General features: G+C 39.5%; 1 protein-coding gene across 6 annotated transcripts in view; it reads left to right on the plus strand.

Moving 5' to 3' along the window:
* Positions 1-19,226: 19,226 nt before the first annotated feature.
* ZC2HC1A (zinc finger C2HC-type containing 1A) overlaps positions 19,227-25,725 on the plus strand; it is a 67,433-nt gene continuing 60,934 nt past the window's right edge. The window contains exon 1 of one of the 6 annotated variants that reach the window (XR_007900294.1): positions 19,227-19,352. Coding sequence is in view for 4 of the 6 variants with exons in the window: in XM_051770527.1 (XP_051626487.1) it covers positions 19,337-19,367 (31 nt within the window). In the remaining 2 variants the exon portion in view is untranslated. Of the gene's footprint in view, positions 19,368-25,725 lie in introns of all 6 variants that reach the window. The other 5 variants (XR_007900297.1, XM_051770527.1, XM_051770491.1 and 2 more) reach the window with 5 other exon arrangements.

The following is a 25,725-nucleotide window of genomic DNA, read 5'->3' on the forward strand; positions in this document are numbered from 1 at the left end:
AAAACAATACCCTAGAAGTATATGGATGTGGAGTACTTACTGTATTTCTGTATATTTGAGTGACTTAAGTCTTGTAGTGGAAAGGTTGTTTCACTTAATCTTTTTGACCAATGCACAAAGGGGGATCTGTTCCAAAATTCTCATTGCGAGAGAAGCAAAATAGCCAGGAAGGAAGTGTGAATTCAAGAAGATAGGACAGCAGTACAAGGAAGATATCTTTTCTTTATAGTAAGGCAGGTGGGGCCCAGTGTGGAAAAGAGCTTTCTCCATAATATGATGAACAATCAGGATGTGTTGCTAATAGTTAAAAAGGAGGCAAATTGTTCAACCTTAGGTGATATTTTGATTTCAGAACGAACTTCAGTTTTTCAGCAGAAGCATCCATAAATCTGTGGCACTTAACCCTTGAGATCAATCATAGCATCATCAGGTTCTAATGAAAGAGAATGAGAAATTTCTTTGAAAATTAACTCCATCTCAGCCAGATCCAATACAATAGAACACATAAATAATTAACAGCTAATAAAATTATAGAAATCAAGATAGTAGCAGGAACATTCTCACTGTTCTCTGCAGGCTGAGGCTGAACTTATTTTTTCCTGCCAGAGAGTAGGGACAGAAGTAAACAATATGGATTTTTGGTACATTTCAAGTATTTCATGTAACACATTGCCAATATCTGTCTGAGAGAAAATAATGGTGAAACAGTGATCTGGACAAATAAGATAACTAGGGGTACTAGGTTGGTTCCTATTGCTGTTAACTCACTATCTAATAATGAGTTCTATAGTGAGTTAACTAGGGAGTGTTAATACAAAGAAATCTTAAAAGCAGAGAGTAAAGGTAAACAAAAATATAGTGCAGTCATGCTTACAAAAATCATCCCTGTCTTCTGAAAGAGCAGAACTTTACACTCTGTCTTTCTACATTGATTCTTACATTATGGCTTGGAGCTGCTGATGTTTTAGAATGGAGGGCAGGACAGACTTGTCAACACATGACATCTGTGTACAAATGATCTTACTGTATTTTCAGGCAACACATACTTCAGTACCCTGAAACCAAGCATTTATAAAAGGACCAATGCAAGTGATGACTTGCTTATGGGTTCTGAAGGTTTTAGCAAATTAGCCGTCAGTGTTCACTTTCAATCCTATTTGCTATTAAGGCATTCTCTGGTGCTGATCCATGTGCTAGCATGATAGGTGATAGCCTTATAAAGGTTTGACTGAGGCAGATGATCTTGAGCGCTCCCAAAATGTCTGAGACAAAGATACGTGTGAAAAATCCACACCACCTTCCTCCAATAGCAAAGACATATAAGTGTTTTGTATTTGTTAAATAATAAGCGTATTGTATCAGTGGTTAATCAGTTAATGCACTATCAAGACTACATGTAATTTTGGGGAGGGAGGGGTAAGAGACGGGGGGTTATGTTTGCAGCCTGAAAACCATATCCCGACTGAAGTGTGATTACAAAATTAGATCTGGAAAACTTAAAAAGCTTTTAACATTTTAAGAAGTTTTGCCAAACCCATACAGCACACCATTGTATTTGGAAATCTTTTTCAGGCTAGTGATTTCTTTTGAACAAGGATGGCATGCACTTCATCAAAACACATTGGATAGAAGATGCAACAAAAAGTAGAAATGTTCAATCTGACTGTACAGCCATGAAAAAAGTGTCACTGCTGCACATTGCCCTCCCTCACAGCATCTGCAGGCAGTGCTTGTGACTGTTGCAACACACTATGTTTTAATTTGGTTGGAACAGGATTTTCAAGAGACCCTGTGGAGTATGTCTGAACCATACCTTCTATCAGCAGGAAGGCTGATCATATTTTTATGAACTAATATCTTCCTATCTGATGTTCAAATGAAAATTTATTATTCACTCTAAAGTATCCTTTGAACATCCATGTGGTAAAAAAAATGGCTCTGCTTTAGGCTGAAGTCTAATAGGAATGTCTTGTAGTCATTTGTAGTGTCCTATGGATCTCTACATATTTTATGTGTATATTTGCACTGCAACTAGGCTATATATTTTCCAATTAAACATCACAGACCAAATGAAAATATGCAACATAAAAATATTGTGTGATATTTAACTTTTTAAAGTACGCACTGCTCTCTTCTTGGAAGTTATACACAAGTACAAATAGGACACAACTTATGTGTTTCAGTAAAAATCTTTGTTTCCACAGCCTCATCTTTGATCCTGCAATGCAGTCAAAATGTAGACTTTGTAACATCTGATTATAGTTACCATTTCCCTAGCAACAGACTGATATCTTCATTCAATACATTATGAAGTATATCTCAGAGAACAGGGCATGCTGGAAGAGATGAAAATGGATGACTTACCAGGTTTTTTTCCTCTATAATCCTCTCATCCATGGAAAGAATGGATGGAAGTACTCTCTCTGGACACAAACACAGTGTCCTCATTTGTTTGGAAGTGCAAACACCAACGATATATAATAATGATGATCCTATAGAAACTGCTACCACTGTGGTGTTGTTACGGAGCCCTCCTCCCCAAGAAAATTAGAGAAGACAAGTACCCCGGAATGTAACCGATAAATAGCACACGGACACCTCCTGGTGGCACTGTGGTGTATTTTTAAATAGAAGGATTTGAAATTCAACCTATGGGAACAGAGGTCCGAACAGCCACGATGGATCTGAGATGATTAGGTGTAGAGAAAAATGTTTGAAAATTATGAGAGCAAAGTATTGTAATTGCATCTTTTACATTATTACATTATGGGCTTGACCCACTCCTTAAAGTGGTCAACCCCTCTGCTCAAGGGGGGTCATCCTAGAGCACCTTCAGTGGTACTTGATATGATTTTGAAAATTGTTCTTACATGGAAACTTGAAAACATTTTTCATATGTGAAAAAGCTGTAAGTGGATTGGGTCGTGCCAGTCATTTTATTTTAAAGGGACAAGACATGTATTCATACTGTATTTCATGTTATTTCTTTACACTCACATGGTAGAAGGAGGCAGAAGATACATGTCAACTTGAAATGTATTTCCCTTTATACCACGTTCTTTTCTGTTTGAACATTTGAGTAGTGCTGCAGAGTGAATATAACAGAAGAACTTGCATAATCAATTATACTGAACATGTTATTTAATAGAATTCAATACACTTACATGTAATCTATTACTTTTTTATTGATATATGTTTCGTACACATTATTAAACTGATTTCCTTTTTTACTATTTCTGTAACCATATACTGACATGTCTCTATCTAGTTTGTTTTGCCACTTTCTGAAGACTTAGCACATTGCTTGTTTGAGCCTGAGGCATCTGCTTTTAATATATTAAATATTAGCTCATTTGTCCTATTTTAGTAAAATGAAAAGGCTTTTGAACATTTTTGTATAGGAAACATGCAGTTTCAGAGAAGCATGGGCACTCTGTAGGTAACAGCTTCAAGGTGAAAACTCAGGTTTTGTTATTCTGTGGTTTTGTCTACAGAATAGAGAACACTTAGGAAGGGTTTCAGAAAGATCATGCTGAGGCTTTTTTTCATAATACGGAGGCATCCTGACTAAGAATATCAATCTATCCCCCTACTTAGCCAGGAGTATTAGGTTTCTGCCCTGGGAAGAAGTGGTTGAGTTCAGACCAGTGAAAGTCTCCCTTTCTTGCTACTTTTTTCTTGAACCATGAAGATCGTCGATAAAATATTTATTAAAATACATGTATTTCTATCTATACCCGTATATCTTTATTTATATCTATACATCTAATCATGTGGATTAGATATAGCCATATGGAGATATACTAAGTACGTTTATACAGATATAATCATATAGATCTATATAGATAGGTATATATTGCATATTACATATCTCTCTAATGATATAACTGTACAATTTCCCAAGCAGAGAAATCATGTGACTCAGTAACTACAATCACATGCCAATTCACTTATTTTTTCAGTTCCAGCAATAGGAAAAGCAGAACACATTTTTCTTGAGCATTATAATACCTAAGTAGTCCAGGCAGGATGAGATTATTTTTGTCTTTGTTCAAATGTCTTTGTAATGGCACGTTAGCATTTATATTCCAGCAAAGATAATACACCAAGCGTTTTGCAAATACTTTACAGGACAAGGGAGTGATTTTATCTTAAAAGCTTTTGTGGTGCAGTGTGACAGCTTGGGCTTTGAAATTTGTGATTTCCACGAACCAATCTGCCAGGCTGTATGACAAGGAAGTACAAATGTGCTGTACATGAAGTGAAGGTGCAGCATATAACCTTAAAGCTTCACACATGGAAAAGGTTAGCCCTTTCTTTCCGTTATCATCTTTTAGCCATAAACCAATATGCTCACTCATCCTTCCCAGAGAGCTGAAATAAATATCAGAGGGAAACATTCTCCCACAGGGATTGTTTTTGACTAAGCTCATTTAGTGGCTCTGAGTATGGCAGCCACTGAGTATGAGACTCAGAACTGCCTCCTAAACCCTTCATTCTTCCAGAAAATTGAGTTCCTACTCTTTTAGACAGCTATTCACCACTTTTGCCAGCGATCTTTTAAAGTCAAAACTCGAAACCTTAAATAAGGGACCTAAACATAGCTCAAGGTCCAGATTCTGTTTCCTTTTGTGGTTGAAGGTAAGATCCCTTCCTCTTTCCTGTTGAAGCCGTAGAAACTAGGGGGCACAGCACCAGGCCTGACAGAGTTCAAGAAGCATTTGGACAATACTCTCAGGCACCTAGTGTGACTTTTGGGGATGGTCCTGTGCAGGACTAAAAGTTGGACTTGACGAACCTTGTGGGTCCCTTCCAACTTTGCATGTTCTGTGATTCTGTGAAACTTTGGGTCATTTTACTCTTTTAAGAAAGTGCCTCAAGCATACATGAAACAAAGCAAGGGGCAGATGATCATGGAAGTACACTGTGTCTAACAGTCATTCTTCCTAGGACACCACTTTATCAAAGGATGTAGCAATAGTGCCTGTTTCCACTACAGTTTGAAGAATAAAGCTTTGATCCATGACATCAGAGGTTTAGAATAATTCCCATCCATTGTCTGAGGCTTTGAATCTCCATCGTCCACCTTCTAGGCAAGAAAGAATTCTGGTGCTGAGTCTCAAGTCTTCCTTTTAAAGCATTTCCCTAATGTGTAAAAAGAAATTAAAGGCCTTACTTACCTTCTCCCAGATGAAAGTCCAAACCACTAGATTACCTCACAATGGGTCCAAAACTATGCTGATTGTTTTCTTTAAGGAAACAGGGAGGATTGATAATCTCATCTTCAAAGGAAACCACTCAAAGGAATTTACGTACTTAATAAGAGCAGTCAAGCCAAAGAAGAGAAAGGCACCCCCAAGCCCAAAGGCAGAGATTTACATCCTTGACAAGCAGGTCTTAAACACCACTTAGTGCTCTCTTCACATGCTTATGTACAGGCACATGACTTCCTCAGATCCCAGTTCTGTGCCCATAACCCAGAGTCAGTCTAGGCATCCTCAGAGGACAGAGAATTGCAATAGTTGCATCCTCCTCATGAACACAGTCCAACTCTTAGTAATTCTTCAGCTCTCACATGAGAGATCACAAACCCCACAACTGATCTGAAATTTAAACAACATTTTCCCTCCATCAACAAGAATGGTAAAACCTCCTTAAACTATAACTATTCAACAAAGTATTGGCATTCAGGAACAGATTTCCTTCTGGCATTAATATTCCAGGCAAATTTTGAGAAAGGTTAGTGACAAACAGCTGCTTTTGAAGCTGTCAGTTACTGCTTCTCCATCCTAGGGTCTTTGCCTTTATAACAGAACCTGCCTTTTTCATGTATGATGTTGCTAGTTCATAAAAAATCCCCAAATACCCTTTATCAAGAGGAACATACAACTGGAAGAATACAATTTACATGCAGAGGAAGAAAAAAAAAGTCTACAAAACCATTGGAGTTAGTCCTTTGATATGGTTTGAAGCTGGCTCCCTGCCAAGTCTGCAAACCTTACAAGGAGATGTTCCCCCCCCCCCAAACCTCAGGGAGAAGAGGGAAAAAACAACCAAGAAAAACCAAAACGAGAGAGAGACAGCTAAAGCAATATATATAAATATATTTACACTTATATTACAGTTATATACAATTGAAATATGTATACAATTTCACAAGGAAAAGGGAAAGGGAAGGGGGAAGGGAAAAAAAGGAACAAAACCAAAATAAAATATATATACATCCTGATCAGTAGCCCGAGATCTAACAACTAAAAGAATTAGCAAAAGACTGTCTTCCTACTCTCCTTGGAACAACAGAGAGTCACGCTGGAACGATCGCCGGCAACCTCCGTCTCCCAAGATCGACAAGGCCTAACCAGGCCTCGCTCCCCAACACGGCAGACTCAACAGCAGGGAACCTGCACCTCCAAGCCGCCGGAAGGAAAGAGAGCGAAGGCCTCTCCTCCTTTCTTCTTTTAGCCTGGCTTACGTAAAAATCGTAGGGAATACTGGGTAAATCTGGGCCCTTCCTTGGTTACAAACTGGTCACCAAGGAAGGCCTAGGCCAAACTACCACACCTTTCTTGACCTGGCAGTTGCTTTTACAGTATTCCAAAAAAAAACTTTGATGAGACTTTTATAAAAACCTACCCTACGCTAAGAAAATGCATTTAAAACTAATAGGAAAAAATATATAACTTATACAACTATGTTTAAAAGATTTATCTTACATGCATAGAAATAGGTATATATCTGACAGAAAAGTATACCATAAATCTATAGACTACAGAAATCGATGAAGTCAGACACTGAAATTAAGTGGCCATCTAAAAAAAGAAAATTACAAGTGAGCATTTTCCCTTGACTCCATCTCTTTAAAATCCATTGTTCCTGAGTAGATTTGAGACTGCTGGGGCAAATTCAGCTCCCATGATGTAAATCTAGAGTAATAGTACTGAATTGAATATTACAGTTATTTATTGGCTTTAAGGGCAGGAATCGACTGTACCCTATATTTTCTGTATCAAGCCCATGCTGCAAATCAGATTCATATTTTAGCAGAATTTAAATCCATGCATAGATGTATTTATTCCTAGGGTGTTTGCTGCAAAATTGCTACTTCAGGTCCATCAGTAGGGAGGGGGGGTGTCCAGCACTGGACTTGAGTTCCTTCTAAAGTAAAATGTCTGTATCCTAAAAAATTATCCTTAGCAGAATCCAGCAAAGATATTTCAGAGCTCACTGCCCTTCTTGGGGGAATTCTTTATGGTTTCACTGCTTTTGAAGAGATGAGAGAGGACTATTAGAAATTAAAACATTTACAAGGCCAGAGAACACAGCAGACAGACAGACAGTGTGCACAGAGATTCCAAAAACCTGATGAACACCACACTTCTGATTCAGTTTCTGGTTTACAGCACTTATTTTTAAGAAAAGGGCAGGTCAGTTAGATTTCTTTGCAGTGATGGGTCTTATTTGCCGCTTCTGTGAATACACTTCCTCTGACTTTCCCAGCCTGGTTCTTCTTTCTAAAGTGTGTAATTAGCAACACCAGTTCTAGAAATGCTGAGTTTTGTCCCCTGACCAGTCCTGCTGGTCACAGAATGTGTTACCTTTCTGTTCCATCTAGGACTGGACCTCTCCAACAGCAAGTCAGACATCTGAAACTGAAGCATCTTCCAAGAATTGTACAGAGAAGTCAGAATTTTGTTTTTGTGAATAATTGTAGATGACCTTTTTATCTTTTACACTTCACCTTGTCCCATTTCATGTTTTAAGTCCTGCAAGTTTGAGTTATGGAGTGAGATCCTTTTCCTTAAGAGTTTCAGAAAGCCATTTGTAGTCATCCTTTATATAGTCAGTCACAAGGCAGATGGATGCAGTATAGCAAATAGCAAGCTATGAAGTCACATAGCAGATAGATAAGGCAATCACAGATCATGACAGTCTCGTCTTCCTCTTTTTTACAAAAAAACATTCCTTGCTAAGGTTTTCCAGCATTTTTCTTGGTTGTATTGCACTAAGGAAAGAACACTTACAAAACTCCTCCTGTAAGCCAGTGCTCTGGACCCATAACAATGAAAACTTCTGGGGACCTAAGTAGAAAGGAGAGGTAGCACTGCCAGTCAGGTGGAATTTCCTCTCTGGGCAGAGGCTCAGATGCCAAAGGACTCACTCTGGCAGCACAGGCTTTACTGTTACCACTTTGATAAAGTCTCATTTGGAAGAGGCTACTGCACAGAGAAATCTGTTCTCAGTTCCTGACCAAGGCTAACGAATTTGGAAGGACTCACCAATGAAAAAGCTATAATAAGTTATTACTTCATGAATTACTAAAAAGCTCTGGGCATGAATGCCTTTCCTGTTTAATATAATATTACAATAGCTTGTACAAAAAGGAAAAGGAGTACTCTATCAGGACCTGCCTAGAATTTCAGGAGGGTTATTAGGTAAATAGCACTACAATATTTGGAATGGTATTTGACCACAGCACTGTGTTTTACTCTCCACTCCTACTTACAAGCTTTCTAACTGAGCTGAACCTTTACAACTTCAGGAATTCAACTTGAATAAAGAACAGGGGCATTTCTACACAACTCCTTAAAGCAAAATCCTCTTTCAGATGAAGGAGAGGTTTGCGTAGAATCACAGAATAATGTAAGAAACTGTAAGAATGTGAGGTCAGATCTCAGGCTGATGGCTTTGGAAGCACATACTGAACCCATGAAAGGATAAAAGTGAGCTTTAGCATCTACTAATAACAAGGGGTCACATTTTTTTCTACACCAATTATGTGGGTGTAACCTTCTTTAGCCACAAAATCAAGAACTCAGGTCAAGGCTATTAAGACCAAATACCACTTTTCCACTTATTAAGGGAAAAACATTTCACATCTTGCAAAGTGAAAGGCTTGTTTCGTTGTTGTGATATTCAATGCCAATGAACGCCGGACATCAAGTCACATAGTTTTGGTTTTATAGTACTTTTCAGTCTTTATTATTTAGTGTGAAGCTGGACCAGGAGGAAATTTTTCTTACCTTAAAGAATGTCCTTTCACTCACAAAAAGGCTTTCTACTGTTCATTTAAAACAACTGTAGCTAAAGATGATTATTGGAAAAGGAAGAACCTTTATTTCTGAAAAAAAATCTAGTCTTTCTGAAAATGAAGTTAAAATAGTTTCCTTGCCAAGTCCTAAAATCATATTGCATGGTTTCCTACACCTGTAGAAAGCCTTGTGTCTGTCAATATCCCTCCACAAAGCATTACTAACAGAAGGATAAGGACAATAAATCATCTATACCACAGCAGCACCGCAGCATCCAAATTCAGCCTTTCTGATTTTTTTGTAGTGGCTTAATGATCCATAGGAGTAAAGGGAATGTTTCGTAACTAAACTGTTTTCTGTTAAAATGGTGTTTCCTCAAACTGGGAATGGCAGGACTTTTAAAACTGTAGACAAAAGGAGTTGTGATGGGATTGGGAAAGAAATCATTTCTCTCCAGCAAACAAAAATGGGGAGAGTTTGCCTTACAGGGTGTTAATATGCTATTTTGATGACAAGATTTCTGAATTCACTGTGCAATTCAACAATGCAGAGCTCCTGTAAATTACTGTATCAAGTAGAATACTGCATGCTGATTCATATCTCCATAGATATGAAACAGGGACCTCATCTCTTCTGCTGAAACTAAGAAATCTGTTATACACAAAAATAGCTACACAGTAATTGTAAACCATCAGCAAGAAAAAAAAATTGCGTCAAAGAACATCAGTGGCAGCATTTGCGTCTAATTTTTGTGTTTGTTTTCTGCAAAAATAATAATAATTTTGTTAGCAATAACCAGATGTTTATACATCAAGCATATTAACTGAACTGGCACAGACACAACTATAGGGTAACATACACAAAAGATGACTGATTAAGAAATTGGATGATTAAGCACATAAGCTGATGGAAATTACATTTGAGATTTGTATGGAGGACTTAGAGGGAAGTACAGAACTTGGAAGAGCTAAAATGGAAATATGAATCCAAGGTTCGAGGTCCAAAAAGTTTGGGGTCTGAATGTAGGAAAACTGAATGACCTGAGAGATATCTACTCATTCATAATACAATGTGGTCCTGACATGGAAATAACAGTGCAAAGGGATGTTCAGGCTCTGTCTGGAACTATTCTGAACTTTTATGTTTAGAATGAATTATAGAATCATCACATGGTTGAGGAGGGAAGGAACCTCTGGAAGTCATCTGCTCCAAACCCCCTGCTCAAGCAGGGCCACATGTAACAGACTGCCCAAGGACCATGTCCAGGTGAGTTTTGAATATCTCAAAGAATAGAGACTCCATAAACTCCATGGGCAACCTGTGCCAGTCCTCAGTCACCTTCACAGTGTAAAACTGTCTCCTGATGTTCAGAGGGAACCTCCTGTGTGTTGGTGTGTGCCCACTGCCCCTTCTTCTGCCACTAGGCACCACTCAAATTAGCCTGGCTCTGTATCCTTTGCCCCCTCCCTTCAGGTAATTATACACATTGATGAGATGCCCCTGACCCTTCTCTTCTCCAGGCTGAACCATCCCAGCTCTCTCAACTTTTCTTTATTAGACAGATATTCCAATCCCTTCAGCATCTTGATGGCCCTCCACCGGAAGGCCCAGTATGTCCATATCTCTGTTGCACTGGGGAATCCAGAATGAGACCCAGTACTCCAGGTGTAATGTAATACTCATCAGTACTGAGTACCAACGCTGAGTGGAACAGCAGGATTCCCTCCTTTCACCTGCTGGCAATGCTTTGTCAGTGCAGTTCCAGGACACCACTCTCTTTCTTTGCCATAAGGGCAAAGGCACCAAGACTTGAGGTAACTTGATCTTGTAGGACTGGTCATGAGGGAGGTAATGCCTATCTTTAATATGGGCTAAAGGCTACATTCAGCAGGTATATGGAGTGCTGACTTGTAAGACACAAATGGACCTTGCTTTATAGTGACTCAGATACCATGCCCTAAGCAAAACTCTGCATTTGTCTACTTGCACTGCAGGCACTTTAAAACCCACTTAGTCACGTATTTATCTGAAGTGCAAATAGCTCTAGCTCCCCAAGGCATGGCTGAACAGCCTCCATCTATCCCAACTGCATATGGTGATTTTATGTTGGACACTGGGTGGATGAGAGAACCTGGGGTACTTCAAGATGCCCAAGAATCTCCTTTCACAACATCAAATCACGTTTGTATGGCACTTTAGCACAAGTTGGGTATCAGGAAAAGGTAGGTACAAGCAGTCAAATCTCTACTGACTGTGCTCTCCCAAATTTTGTTTATGGTGCATAAAATGTATACATAAGATGTATAGACACAGTCATCCAAGCCAGATCAGAAATGCAAATGAGAAGCTGACCTCATTTGTTTCTGCTTATAACACAGAAATCAGTGAGGGGAATAATAACCAGAGGAAAGCAAGGAACCTGAGGTTGCAGGAGGAATTCTTGAGAGAAAAGTTCTGGAAACATATTTGAAAACCTGGACAGAGGACACAGGAAATAGCACAATCTGAAATATTGAGAGCAAATCAAGCCAAGAAAGTAGCACAAGAGACTGACTTTAAGGTATGCAGAGAAGTAATAGAATTCAGTGGGGTTTCTACCTGAACTGCGGGTTGCAAGGCATTGCTAAGTCAGCTCTTTCTGTTCTATTGCTAATGAATTAGGTTCACAAAAAGCAAGAATTTCACACCAGTGGAAGTTGAACGAAGTGGTCCCTAGAACCAGAGGAAGGTAGACAGAGATGCAGGTAAGAGGACACTGTATTGCAAATTTTTCAGAAAGTCAAACCAGTCAGTATGCTAGAGCCATAAAAGGTTTTTGCTGGCATAGTGGCAGTTAGATGCACACAAAAAGCGTATTTGAAAATGCAAAACGGGGGTGGAAGCTCAGTTTGATCTCCTTGTTTCTCCTTTCAGTTCTAACTAGACTTTTCAAAGAATCAGTTCTCCTATAGTATTTAAAGAAAAATCAAATAAAGGAATCAATAAGGAGGGGGGAAACCAGAAGTGCCTGCTAGCAGAACACTTCTTTTTCTCTTTCATTACTGCCTATGTTTGATCTCTGACTAAATCCTTTGCATTTTGACAATACTTAGCATCACTTGATACCTTTATGATCTAAATGACCTTCCCAAATGGACATAAAAATCTACTGAACACTTAAGATATGTTCATGAGTTAAAGACTAAGAAGAAGCATATAAGAGATATTGATGTACAGACATACAAAATAAAAAATATTTATTTGAAGAATTTTGCCCTGCCCATTTTTCTTAATCATATTTTATATATTATCTGTTAAAAAAATAAAATTGAATCCCATTTAAAATCAACAAGCTCCTCAGGAATAACATGAAAATGGCATAAGGAAAACAAAGGAAACACACAACCCCCCCATCATAAAGTGTTATAATCAGTATGGAATACTGTCTTCTCAAAATCTCCTTCACACCCAGTATTAAATGAAAACCAAAGTCCCATACTTAAGTTTGTATTTTGCAAGTATTTAGCTTTCTTCAAGCAAGAGGAAGATGATTATGAGTAAGAGTCACGGGACAATTTCAACTCTTCATTCTGCTTGTGGTTTTCTGTGTGATTTCTTTTCCGCTTTCCTTGTCTTACTCTGCTAGTGTCAGTAACAGTTTGAGATCAAAAGCTTTCCGTAGTCGATGGCCATTATTTTCATAAGTAACAGATTCTATATCCAAACTGGTTTTTTTTACATTCAGCATCTTTGAGCAAATATCAGCTTAATTCAGGCTCTGAGTTCAAAGTGTGTTGGATAAAAACAGAAACCTTCACTCAGTTTCAGTTATGAGACCAATGTATGTAAATCCTTTAAACCAATATGAAATTTCACAGTAAACCAAAGAAGAGAACCAAAGAGAAGTCATGTCTAATCAAATACTATCCAGTGAATCAAATACTATCCAGTGAATCAAATAATCAAAGATTTTTGCACCTCTAAATTCTACAGTTTGATCGAATGGCATGAAGTATTTAAGAATATATTGTGTAAATTACTCAGAAATAGCATGTGTCCCCTCTATTTCTGATTTCTATGATTAAAAATGGAACTATGTCACAGCCCAGTTGTTGATATAGTCCAGTATGATGCCATCAGTGTGATGGGCCCATTCCTCAAAGTGAAAGCACTGACTCCTATTTCTGTGTTTCTTGTTGGAGCCTGTGTATATTTGGTGAGTTTTTTTAAAGATGTGGAAAAGAAAACTTCTCACCAGATGGCAAATACAAATTTAAAAATAAAATGCAACATTTTGTTAGTTCTTTATATTAAAACTTACGGTAATTATTAAAGTCACTCATGAGCAACTATTCATCACCATGAATAATGTTTTACAATCTACTATGTGCCAAATGTGTGAAGACTCTTCCATAAGTACTCACATGAAGCTAGAAGGATTAGTGGAGTTGTATCATATGACGAAATTAATTTTTTATCCAAACATCTAACTACATAGAAAAGCCAACTTATACAGAGAAAGCCATCTCAGAGGAGCTCAGACTGCCAGCCACCACATTTGCTATGGTAACTTTCAGTTTGTTGATAACTTTCAGTATACTGATCTATACCTAAAAAGCTATTTATTGCAATACCCTCTTGAGTTGGGCGTTAGAGAGGCTGAAGAGTCAATTTTTATCCCACACTCTAAGTAGATGTCATCACTGATATACCTCAATACTGGAAAACAACAAGGGGCATGCAGATATCTGGCATTTGGAAAAAAAGTCACAAATCATTATGAGACAGAGGAAATTCTCTTCATGGCCGTGTACAACTGTTACCAGTAAGAGATAGAGGGAGAAAGGGCAAAGACACATATGGAGTGAGGTTATGCCTTTGGAAGGAAAATACTAAGAGGCAATCACTGGGAGATCAGCTACAACTGGAACAGGCCTGGTTGGGCTCTTTGTGTAACTTAAGGAAAGTACATCCAACTTAATGACGCTTGGATTAGACAAAACAATGTTCATCTAAAACTAGATGAAACTTAAATGTTTTCTCTCTTTGCAAAACTATTAGGTAAAAATTATTTGTTTTAAGAAGGACTTTTACCAGCATGTCCATGGCTATGTATTCCCAAAGAGGAGAACTGCAAACGTGCAAATTTAGTCATATCACACAACACAATAAGGGATGACATGCACTGCATAATCTGTCCAGATTTTTGTCAAAGAACAGAAGGATCACAAGATCACATTCTGGGAAAGAAAATGGCAGGAAGCTGAGTATGTTAGGTGGTAAATAAAAAAGGAAACTTTTCTTTCTATTCCTTGAGAATATTTGATTCTGAAACAAAATCTGAGTTCAGACAGAAATTCGAATCATTATGATTTACTGTGATGTTTTCCTCTGAATAGTTGAGAAATACACTATCAAATTACAATATAAACATAGATTAATTTATAGTGCCATTTTAATTTCCCTAATTTAAAAAAAATTCCTAAAAGTGTGAAACAACCTCGTCCCATTGACAAGATCATGGTACATATGTAAAATTTTAATTTTATTTGCCCTGCAAGGCATTTAGAGAGTTCCAGAAGAGTAGAATACTTCACCAGCTGGGCGGTCAACTTGTTTGTACAATACAGAGATGCACCCAGTTTTTACAAGCCTATCCAGCAAAGTCCATCTTCTAAGTGAGCATTCAGGGAAGAGAAACACATAAAGTGCTTTGTGCAACTCTCTCATATAAAATGGCTTTGCAAAATCAGCTTTTCAGCGTTGCTTTGTTCTGCAGTAATCTCTCACTTTTGGCTTGTGCCATGTATTAGGTTGTGTCCTAAACCAACAAGCTGAAGAGTGGAAGCATGTTGGAAATTAAACACAAACAGTGCAGGGGATTTACTAGAAGTCAACTTGTTTGGTTTACATATTCTGTACTCTGAATTTCCCATTCATTTTTTTAAGAACTAACCTGCTAGTAAAACTGTAAAAAACTAGCATCCCAACATATGGAGACTGTTATACAGGTTGCAAAAGCCAATATACAGAAATAAGAGAACAGCAGGGGTACTACATCCAGTGACAAAGTCACAGTCCCTGGCCTCCTTCTGTTACTGGCTTCTTGGCTTGAGAAATTATACCTAACAGCACGGCATCCTAGAATTTAAACTATTATTTTCTTTGTCTTTTGTGTATTATTGTAACTCATTTGCTCCAATACTTCCAGTTTAGACTCAGCTTTATCAGTTGAGCAATTTATGTTGGGAGAGACCAAAAACTGTTCACTCCAGCACTGCTTACCAATTTTTATTGTGCTTTCTGGTCTTGTTCTGTCTAATTTAGGAGTACCACAGCAAACAAAACTATAAAACTGTTCTGAAAAAAAGGACTTGGTAAAAAGATTGATAGCAAAATCACAGTACTCCAATCCTGAATATAAATTGTGACTATAACCCACAAAAGAACAAAAGGCATTCTTGTAGTAATTTAATTGAGGAATTATTATAGTAGGAGAGTAATCATTCTTGTCTGTAGTCCTCAATTAGCATTAATTGTAAGAAAAAGCTTATTAGGAGTATTTAAATTTTAAAGTCCCCCTGCGCAAGCGTCTCTGAATTCCCAGAAGTTAGTTATAGTGCAAAATGTATTAATTAAAATACCACTTTGGGAAATCCTTCTTTATCCAGTGTTCATTATTAAAATGAAAGATAGTGGAAAGGTTTTGATTTTTATAAAGACTTTAGTCATTGTGACAGGGTTCAAAGAGTGATAGAGAGCATTTGAAATGTTAATGAAATTCTGAGAATTTCACAGGACTTAGTCCTTTTATGACACTTCTGCCCCAAATGAAGGATCCTTGCAAATCTTAGACCACAATTCCACGTTTCTAGGCCCTTTTGAAAATGCTAACTCATGCAACCAAAGATCCAGACTAATCTGTAACTTTTATCTATGCTAACAAACCACAGGAAAATAGGTTTTCCTGATTTATCACAAACTCCTAATTTGACACTCCCAACTGAAATCTGTGGGCAAACTCCTCTTTTTAACCAACAAGAACTGAAAAACTATATTTTTACTGGCCAGCAGAAAAAGACCTGAGTCTTTTTGGAAACTGTCAATATTAGGCATTATTATAGTATATCTATATAGTATTATTTATAGTATTATCTATACCGCTGCTTAATGTTTGAGCATACCACAGATTAGCTTGTACCTCTTTTCTTTGGAATTCCTTCTGGGGTTTGGTCATGGATAGTCATGTCTATGCCAGTTTTTGTATTTCAATTCTTTAAAACAAGTGTGAGATGAGGAAGATTTTTGCATCTAGGGATGCATTTTCTTGCTGCTCCTCAGAGACACTGAAGACTCTGAACAGAAGCAGTTTGGACTGCATTACTTTTTAGAGGCTAAAATTTCTGTCATCATTGCTGCCTCTGCAAAACAAGTGATAAAGGAAAGGAGCTAAATATATAAGGGTGCCTATAAGCTTACCATAGCATAGCAAATGTAACCTAAGATGTATTAATAGAAATATTCCCAGCAGAGGCAAAGAACTCTAAGTGATGCAGTAAGATCACCTCTCAGAGACAGTTTAAGGTTGTGATCACATATGCAATATGAACTAACATGGAAAAGGTACAATAAGGGGTACCATGATGACTATGGAAATAGAAAGCATAGTTTTTGAGGACAGTTCAAAAGAGCTCTACTTTGTTTAGGCTAACATAAGCCAAATACTGAAAACAGAATACATGCTAATTCCATATAAATGGATCAAAGAGGTAAACAATAAAAATTTTAAGCCAGAAATAAATGTTGGCACAAGCATACACAGTGTAAACTAGCAATTAATAAATTTAGCATATGGTTTGGAAAAAAAAATCCTAAATGTTATAGGAATGTCATGGCAGAACATACTTGCCTTTGGCATAGTAGGTCTACAGAAGAAAAACACAGGCTTGGGTTTTTTTCAGTATGAAGGTAAATTTATGAAGGCATTCATGTAGCACAGTGGCTATGATCATGAAGAATGAGTCCCTTGTTCCCCATATGGACACTGCAATTAAAAGACAGCAACTTTTCAGCATCAGGAGTCCTTTAAGATATGCTGTCCATAGTCATAATTGCACAACAAATGTTCAGACACCATCCACAAGAACCAGAAGAACCTTTTATCTTTGCAGTAGAATCCTACTCTGATGCAGGTGTTGACTATTTACTCATCTCTCATCCTGAAACAGATGTTACATTTGGCCAGGCAGATTGCACCCTTAATCCCATAGCCTAAATCAACTACAGAGACAAATCTCTATAGACTCTACTAGGAAACCTGACAGATAGGTCAGAGGTGAACACCTCACTGTAGACACTTTAGGGTGGGTGAGCTGAAGTTACCATGTGCCTCAGATTTTAACAAAAGTAACCTCCAATTTCAAAGAGAAACAACAAACCAAACCAAACTAAATGCACCTCTAATATGAAACCTTTCACTAAACTAAGAACACCTACACCTCTAGTTTTTGTAATCCACATGTGGAAATACCATGAAAGGAAGTGCACTTCTGATACAACTATTGTAATGGTTAGTTAAACAGCAAATGCTTGCTAGCTATGGGCTTATACAAGTTCTATGTAAAAGATTTAATGGATCATTTGCAAAGTTTAGAACTCTGCAACTTGGTAGCAAACTCGTTGCTTCTGGCCTGTAATTTTATAAGCATAAACTTTATAAATCAAAAGCAACTCTGAAATGTATTTTTCTATGGTTCTAAACTAACTAGAAAAATTGCAGCTAGAATTACCATATATATTCAAGGTTTTGATCTCAAATGATGGTTTAATCATATATTAATCATGATTTACACGCTGGCTGTTTGGCATGCAACATCTGGATCTATTTGTTCCATGCCAAGGGAATGCAGGGAAGACAACATGTTTAAAATCTCCAATTTAATGTAGGTTTTATGTATTTGGTTTGCTATCTTTGAGTTGCATTTGCAGACGGTAACTGTGACTCTATGGACAAGTAAATCTGTATCAACCAACTTGTCTAGCATAAGAAGAGAAATTATTTGCTTGTGCCTGTCAAGACAGTAGTAATTTCTATGAGATTTATTATACTTTTTATAGAAAAACTTTATGATTTGCTCATGGAATATTGCCACAGGAAAGACAAATGAAAGATCTTAAAAATTAGTTATAAAATAATGTCTTGAAGAAAAAAATCTTCAAATGCTTTTGTTGCTAAAAATGTGGAGAAGTTTTGTAAAACGAACAAAAGAATTTCAATATGTATCAAGCATTATTCATATTCTTTAGCTAACGGCAATTTAGTAGCACTATCTTCCAAAAACGTCTATTACTCAAATGTTATCCTGTAGCAGGAGATTCCCCCTCAAGACACTAATTTTATATTAGCATCTCTTTCAGTTAAGAAAATAAGAGGAAGAAAAAAGGGAGGAGGAATCCACTGTCTGCAGCTATTTTCAGGATGTGAACCTGAAAACCACTTTTTTTGTGTATTTTTCCCGTGATTGTTCTGGTTTTCTCACAAGCAAGGGGACACCCATTACGGCCACACCTCAGCAGCCGTCTGTTCGGGTCCTGGGCGCTGAGGGTGTAGAGTCCCTGGAACCATCCCAGCTGCCGCCCGTGTCCGCACAGAGAAAGCTCAGATGCTTTGTCGACCGCACGGTCATTGCTCTTTATATGCTTCACTTTAGTGTCCGGGGACGTCGTGGAGCCTCCCTCTGTGGAGACATTCAAAAGCCACTCGGATACCTCTCTGTGTAACCTGCTCTAGGTGACCCTGCCTTGCTGGGAGGTTGGGCTGGATGATCTCCAGCGGTCCCTTCCACCCGAACCATTCTGTGATTCATGTACAAGCGCTGCTCTTGGAAGAAGATCCCGATCACAGCATAACCTCGACATATGGGCTACAGGACACGTCAGATGGCACCAGAGCCAGGATAAGCCTGTGTTTTACAGGGAGCTGCCCAGATCCGGTGCCCTGCTCCCTTGGGAACACCCGACCAGGGCGCAGCCTGAGGGCGGGTGACACCACCTGGGCCCGGTGGGGCGCAGCGGGGCTTAGGATTCCCTTCGCCGGGCGGCTGCGAAAGGGCGGCGGGTTCGCGCCCAGGTGGGGTGGGGTCGGGAGCAGAGGCAGAGCGGGAGGTCGGGGCGGGGAGAGGCGGCCCCGGGGCTGTGGCTGTGCGGGGCCGCCCGGCCAATGAGAGCGGCGGTTGTTGCAGGGCCGGGAGGCGGCGTTGCCACAGCAGCGGCGGTCGGAGCGGAGCCGGAGCTGCAGCCCGATTCCGAGCCGGCGGTCGCGGCGCGCCATGGAGGGGCTGGAAGGTGAGGGGCTGGAAGGTGAGGGGCGAGGCGGGCGCCCGGGGCGAGGCGGGCTGGGCCGCGCCCCTGTGCTATGGCGGGGCGTTATCGGGTGGTGGCGACGACGGCGGGAGCCGGGCCCGGGCACCGCCTTCCCCGTTCGCGGAGCCCCCCGGCCGGCAGTGCTGGGGCGGCGGGGCTGAGGCGGGGCAGTGCCGCGGGAGGGGGCGGCGGACAAAGGCGAGGGGCTCGGTCCCGGCGCGGAGCCCGCGGGGCGGGGACGGCGGCAGGACCGGGCTCCCCGCTTTGTCTCGGCTCCGCACCGAGCCCCGCCGGCCCCTCCCTGCGGCGGCCGCGCTCGGAGCCGCTCGGCGGGTGCCCCTTAGGCGGGGTACGGTACATCCTGCGAGCATCTTCGCCAGCAGCTCTTCTTTTTGCGAACAGATGGCTAAGGTGGGCGTTGGGATCTGCTTATCATGCTAGGCGAGTGTTGAGTGCGGTGAAGAAAACTAGCTGTATGTTTGCTGACAGGGTGTTTGCAACTTTGTCCTGTGCTGCTTGAATTAATGGAAATATTCTTGCTTTCTGGAATATCTGTCCATAGATATCAGCTTGGAATTCATGAAGGTACAGCTTGCAATCTGAGCATTTTAGTAGGCCTGTCATTAGTGTGTTTTGCAAGCAGCTTTTACCATACTACTTAAGAAAAAAGAGAGACCTGCTCTGAGAAACTGTCACAAAACAGTCATTAAGTCTTCCATGCTCTACTTCTCTAGAGGTAACTGAGTGCTTAAATAGGTGTAAGCACAAACTAGCCTTTGTTCTTTATCCCGTCTAGCACGGTTGGAGAACTGAACTAATTTTCACAGAATACTTGTGATCTTAGTAGGTCTGTGTCTTTAGTAGATTTTACAGTAGTCAGACTCTTTTCTTGTGCTTAGTGACTTCATCAAGATTATAAATATGGACAAAATTTGGCATTAAAATCCCAAGATTTTTTCTTTTATTTGATTCTCAACATTCTTTGCTAATGCTTTTAAAATCTGAAGGGTGGTGTCCAGCGTTCATAAATAATGCCTTATCAGGCACTCCAACTCTCATGACAATCGTATGTTATCTGTACAAAAGGGGAAAACTTGCTTTAGTTTTGAGTAAGCTGTGTGTTTGACTGCATTTGAGACTGTACATCATGTGCAGCCCATCTATCAATTGATATAGCTTTGAGCTAATTTACCAAGGCCAGCTGTGCTATCTGTGTTGTATAAGCTCTAGCACCTTCATAACACAGGGTAGAAGGAAAGTAGATCTACAGATAGCAACAAAGGCCTGAAAAAAAACTTGTGATTTTTTTTTTTTCAATAGGATTTATCGAGTTTCTGACTTTGCTGGAAATGGTTTACATCTTGTTTGTATATCAGAAGGCACTGTGAGCGGTGGGAGGAAGAACTGCTAAATCATAGGTGAAATCTCAAGTTTATACTGAACCTTTTTGTGAAAGTACTTTCAAAAGCAAGAACTTGTCAAAGCATTTTTTCCATGTGAAATTTCATGTGAAATGATCCTTTTGAACACTCGAGATTAAATATAGCAGAGGAAATAAGTAATTTCTAAAACTTTAGTTGTCCTTGCCTTGTGAGCACTCATATCTCCCACTGCTATCCAGTGTCCTTGAATGCAAAAGTTCTTGAGACTGAAGAACAGTTTTCTGCATTTTTGTGCTCTGTTTTTGTTTTTTTTAACAAAATTTTTTTCAATGAAGTAAAATACTCCCTTTCCTGTTTCAAAATATTTGAAGCAAGTGGGTTTGCTATTTTTTTACAGCTTTTCAACTTACAGGCAGTTTGGACTATCTCTCTTGATGCATATTACCTTAGGCTCAGATTAAGTTTTTGTAGGAAGGTCGCCTTAAGAAGGGAAAATGTAGGCAAAACTAATAACAATAAATTATTTCATTGGATGTTATGCTTTTGTCCAGTCATTGCTCCATTGGCAACTCAGAAGAACATTACTGGTTGCCATTTTAGATTAAATTTGTGTTTGGGTGTGTGGTTGCACAGTCATACCCATCTGACAAAGAAGTATGGGCAGCTTCTGAAATCTGGCTCAGCCTGCTGCATCAATATATTAGTGCTCAGGAAAATCATTTCCCAGAGCTGACTGGTGCAGGAGGTCCCTGTGTGTAGGAGGGATGTGGTTATGGCGAAGGACAGGACTTCATCTGTCGGCAACACTCTCCTGATGTGTTTTTTATGACTGTGGAAGACCCCCTCAGGCTCAGGATGCTTGTCCTGGACTTTCCATCTTCAGAAGCTGGTGCTTTGCTGAAGCTCAGCATTACAGATGCAAGATCTGTTTTATTTTGGTTTATATAAGCATGCTATTAATAAGAAAGGACTCTACCCAGTTTATAATGATTCTTTCCAAAAGGTGGAGAGTTGATGTGTAGTAGCTGGCATGTGGAGCTGCGTTAGTGACATTTAAAAAGGTAAATAATATTTCCGGGGTTACAGTTGTATATTTTCACTATGTTCAAGTTTAAATGTTCGGTGAAATGGCAAAATAAGTTTCTATGTAACATAAAAGTTTCTTCTAAAATTTACTTTTGTTGCTTCTTTAAGGCAGTTCCTCTATTATGTTATTTTTATCAGTATTGTTATATTACAAATTTAAAGCTACAGATTTGACTTTCAGTATCAAAGTTTTGTAAAAGGAATCAGTACATGCTTGTCATTATGGGCGACAAATCTGATGTTAAGTCTAAAGTTACTAGCTCAGCATTTGCTACTTTGCAACCAACCTGTGTGCTGTTTGGCTGTTTTTCAATTTTCATTTAATTTACTGGTGAAAATACTTAGAGCAATAGACTGTCTGAAAATGTAGTGATCCCTAAGGTGAGCTTAAAAATCTGTTTGTGAGTACTTCACCATGTGCTGAATCTCTGGGCCATTTTTGATGGATTAAAATGTTCTTGTTGCTTTCAGTGTTGGATGGCAAGAAAAAAAGCTGTCACACTGGCATGTTTATTGCTCTGTTTCGCTTGAGGGAGATGGAGGAGGGGATCCAAGCACTGAATTCCTGACTTCATTTAAGCCGGAGCAGACCGATGGTGGTGTTTGATCGGCTTCTCTCCAGTCTGTTGTTTTTTCTGGGAGGATGCCGACAACAGCTGCTTGAGCCAACTGAATGCCGCTTCCCACACTTGTTCACAGACCATCCCAGCCTAAGGAGTAAGGGGCAGAGGGGCAGCTGTGTCGGAGGGCAAAAGTCCAGCTCTGTGGTGGGTAATGGCAGCACTTACCCAGCCCCAGTGTTCTCCTTCAGCCTATGCTCTGGCAGCCGGGGGAGGCTGGTTGTGGTTGGAAGGGGATGGGTGGCTGCTTGCTCAGGAAATAGCCTGCACTCTCAAATGGTTCCCTTGCAGATGCTGAGCAGGGACTCCTGTGATTAAGCATGTAGACTCTGAGCAGTCGGGGTGTGTCCCCGAGGTCTGGTAGGAATAAGGCTCAAGACTCTCTGTATGGCATCTCCTACTGGGAGCTGGGGTCTGCGCTGGAATTGTCCCTGGACCCTTCCTGGCACGGATAATGTCTGAGCAGCGCAAGCATTCCCCTTTGGGCTTTCACATTAGTAATGTGACTCTTGAGAGCAAGTGCTTATGCGTGCTTTGACAGAATTTCTGAACAAGCTATTGCCCAGTCTTATTTTTTTTCCAAAATTATTGGGTTTTAAAACAGAAAATAATATTAATTTGAGTCTTCTTTTCCCTTTAGAGTTCATCCTTGTCTTGCCTCACTGGATGCCTGTAGCAGTTTTTTTACTTTGGCAGCCATTTTCTTTAGCTCCATTGACTTCAAACTTCAGCTTTTTTTTTTTTCAATCTGTTCAACAGAAGAATTAATTTTATCGTACACTATTCTTAAATCAGCAAGAAGGAGACTATTAAGGATTGAAATGAAAAACTAATATTAATGTATATTTTTTTTTTTAAGAAGTTGTTTGTCTCTGGTAGCTGTTAAAACAAAATGATAAATGTGACTTTGCATTGAACAGCTGTGTTTCACTAAGCATACTTGCAGCTCTGTTAAGTGATCTGATTTTCACATTTAACACGGTATAACTGTGGTCAATGTGCTTACTTTTTTAAAAGCAATTATTACATTTCTATTTTGTGATTAACGTTTACATCTTGGGGAAAAACTGAAATTAAATATTACCTGAGGAACAATTCTGAAAGCTGAGTGTAGGCTGATACAGTAGGGGAAGAGCACTACCAGAATATGTTTCACCTTTAAAGAAGAGGAAGTAATATGTGTAGATAGGAATTTGAATGTTTCAGATTGGTTTCTTCAGCATCTTAGAGGTTTTATGCCCTTTTCTGTAGTTTTTTAGAATTCTTGCAGTTTTAACTTAAATTGCAGAAACCAGAGTGACCTATTAATTGAATTCAATTGGGTGAATATAGTGGAAAGATAAATGTGTTTTACCTGCACACAGAAGTGATGTGATTATCTTCAAAAGCAGTTGCTGCATTTGGGTGAAATCTGGTTCCAGGAATATACAAAGCACTTGACTGGAGCAGGTCACATGCTTTCGACTGCCTCTAGTTGATCTTGAGCTTGTTAATAGAAGACCAGATGATGTATCTGGAATTCAAATTGATCAAATAGTGCTGCTTACGTACCTTTGGATTTGTTCCATGTGCATTATGGGGGAAGATCTCACAGATTTTTTCTGAATGATTGTCATGACTGAGTGCCACTCTAGAATGCCCATACATTAACACTCATGCGATGGGAACAAATGGGAGGAATTTGAGGTCTGCACTCAGTTTCAGGGCTAGGATCTTGTTGGGATCATGCATAAGTGATAGGACAGCTCACAGGGCTGCAGTGCTGTGGTGCATGAGTACAGGCTCTTCAGGAAGAACCAGCTGGACAGCAAAGGGGGAAGTTGTCCTTTATGTGGGAGAGCAGTGAGAATGCATGGAGCTTTGCTGTGGAGTCACCTAGGAGCATATGAATCAGGGTTAGCAGGCAGACCAATGTGGGAAAAGCTGTTTTGGGTGTCTGCTGCAAGCCACCTGATCAGGAAGAAGATGAGGTCTCCCTCAGATAATTGGAAGGAGCCTCATATTCACAGACCCTGGTCCTCCTGAGAGACTTCACCACCTGATACCTGCTGGAGGGACAACTCAGCAAGGCAAAAGCAGTCTAGAAGGCTTCTGGTGTGCATTCTTGACCCAGGTGATAAAGGAGCTGACAGGGAAGTCCACTCCTGCTGGACTTCATACATACAGACATGTGAGATGTGAAGGTCAGGGGCAGCCTTTCCTCCAGTGACCATGGGATGATTGAATTCAGGATCCTGGAGGGAACTGGGTAAATAGCAGGATCTCAGCCCTGGAGTTCAGGAGAGCGGGCGTTGACATTAGGGATCTGCTTGAAAGAGTCCCGTGAAATATGGCCATAGAGAGAAGTCCAGGAGAGCTGGTTACTTTACAGCTGGCATGTTTTCACACTAAAAGTTACGCTTCATATGAGGAAGGAAGGAAAGAAGGACAGACAGTACTGCATGATGTGAGTTGTGCGTGTGCTGCTGTTACAGCCATTCTTGACTTCATGCAATTCATTTCTCAGTCACTAAGAAAACCTTCTTTGTGGAATCCTCCTCCAGGTTGTCACTTTGAGGCAGTGGATCTCTCCTTGATATGTTATTTTCAAGGAAGTAATAACAAACTCACTATCATCAGCCTCATGTTCAATGCAATAACAGTAATTTTGACAAATACAATGCATTTGCATTGTCAGGCAGAAGAACTGATATAGTAACGTGCAGAGGTACTATGAAAATCTTTTCAGCTCAAAGGAATGGAAGTTACACTGCTTTTTTAGTTGTGTTTTGGAAGGAGACGTGACAGGTTTATACAAGATTGTCAGTACTGAAGTAGAAGAGAATTCATGAGCCTTTGCTCCAAAAGTAGGAGTAGATAGATAAAAGTAGTTTGATTTGCTATTTGTTACACAGTTGTGAATAACCTAATTGCATAAAAGTTTCAAAGTATATGAACACTGTGAGACAGAGCTTACTATGATTTCTTCATCCTTTCTCTGACACTTCCTGCAAACTGCTGAATAGCCGAGGTGAGAAGGGATGTGCTTGGTGGGGTAAATCAGGCATGTTCTCAGTTACCAAGCAGACTTTACCAAAGTATGGCAAATACAGCCTTGTTGTTAAGCAGTATGGTGTATTTGTCTGGCTTTCATTTGTATTTCAGAATTTTTTTTGGAAAATAATGAAAACTTGAAAAACTTACACCTTCATTGGTATACTTTTTTTCTTACTTTTTTACATTCATATTTCCATTATTTTATTTAATTCTCTTTTGTCTCAGTTTGAA

This window comes from Manacus candei, unplaced genomic scaffold, assembly GCF_025592945.1.
Source record: "Manacus candei isolate 608988 ecotype Guabito, Panama unplaced genomic scaffold, ASM2559294v1 h1tg000008l, whole genome shotgun sequence".
NCBI classification, from domain to species: Eukaryota; Metazoa; Chordata; class Aves; order Passeriformes; family Pipridae; genus Manacus; species Manacus candei.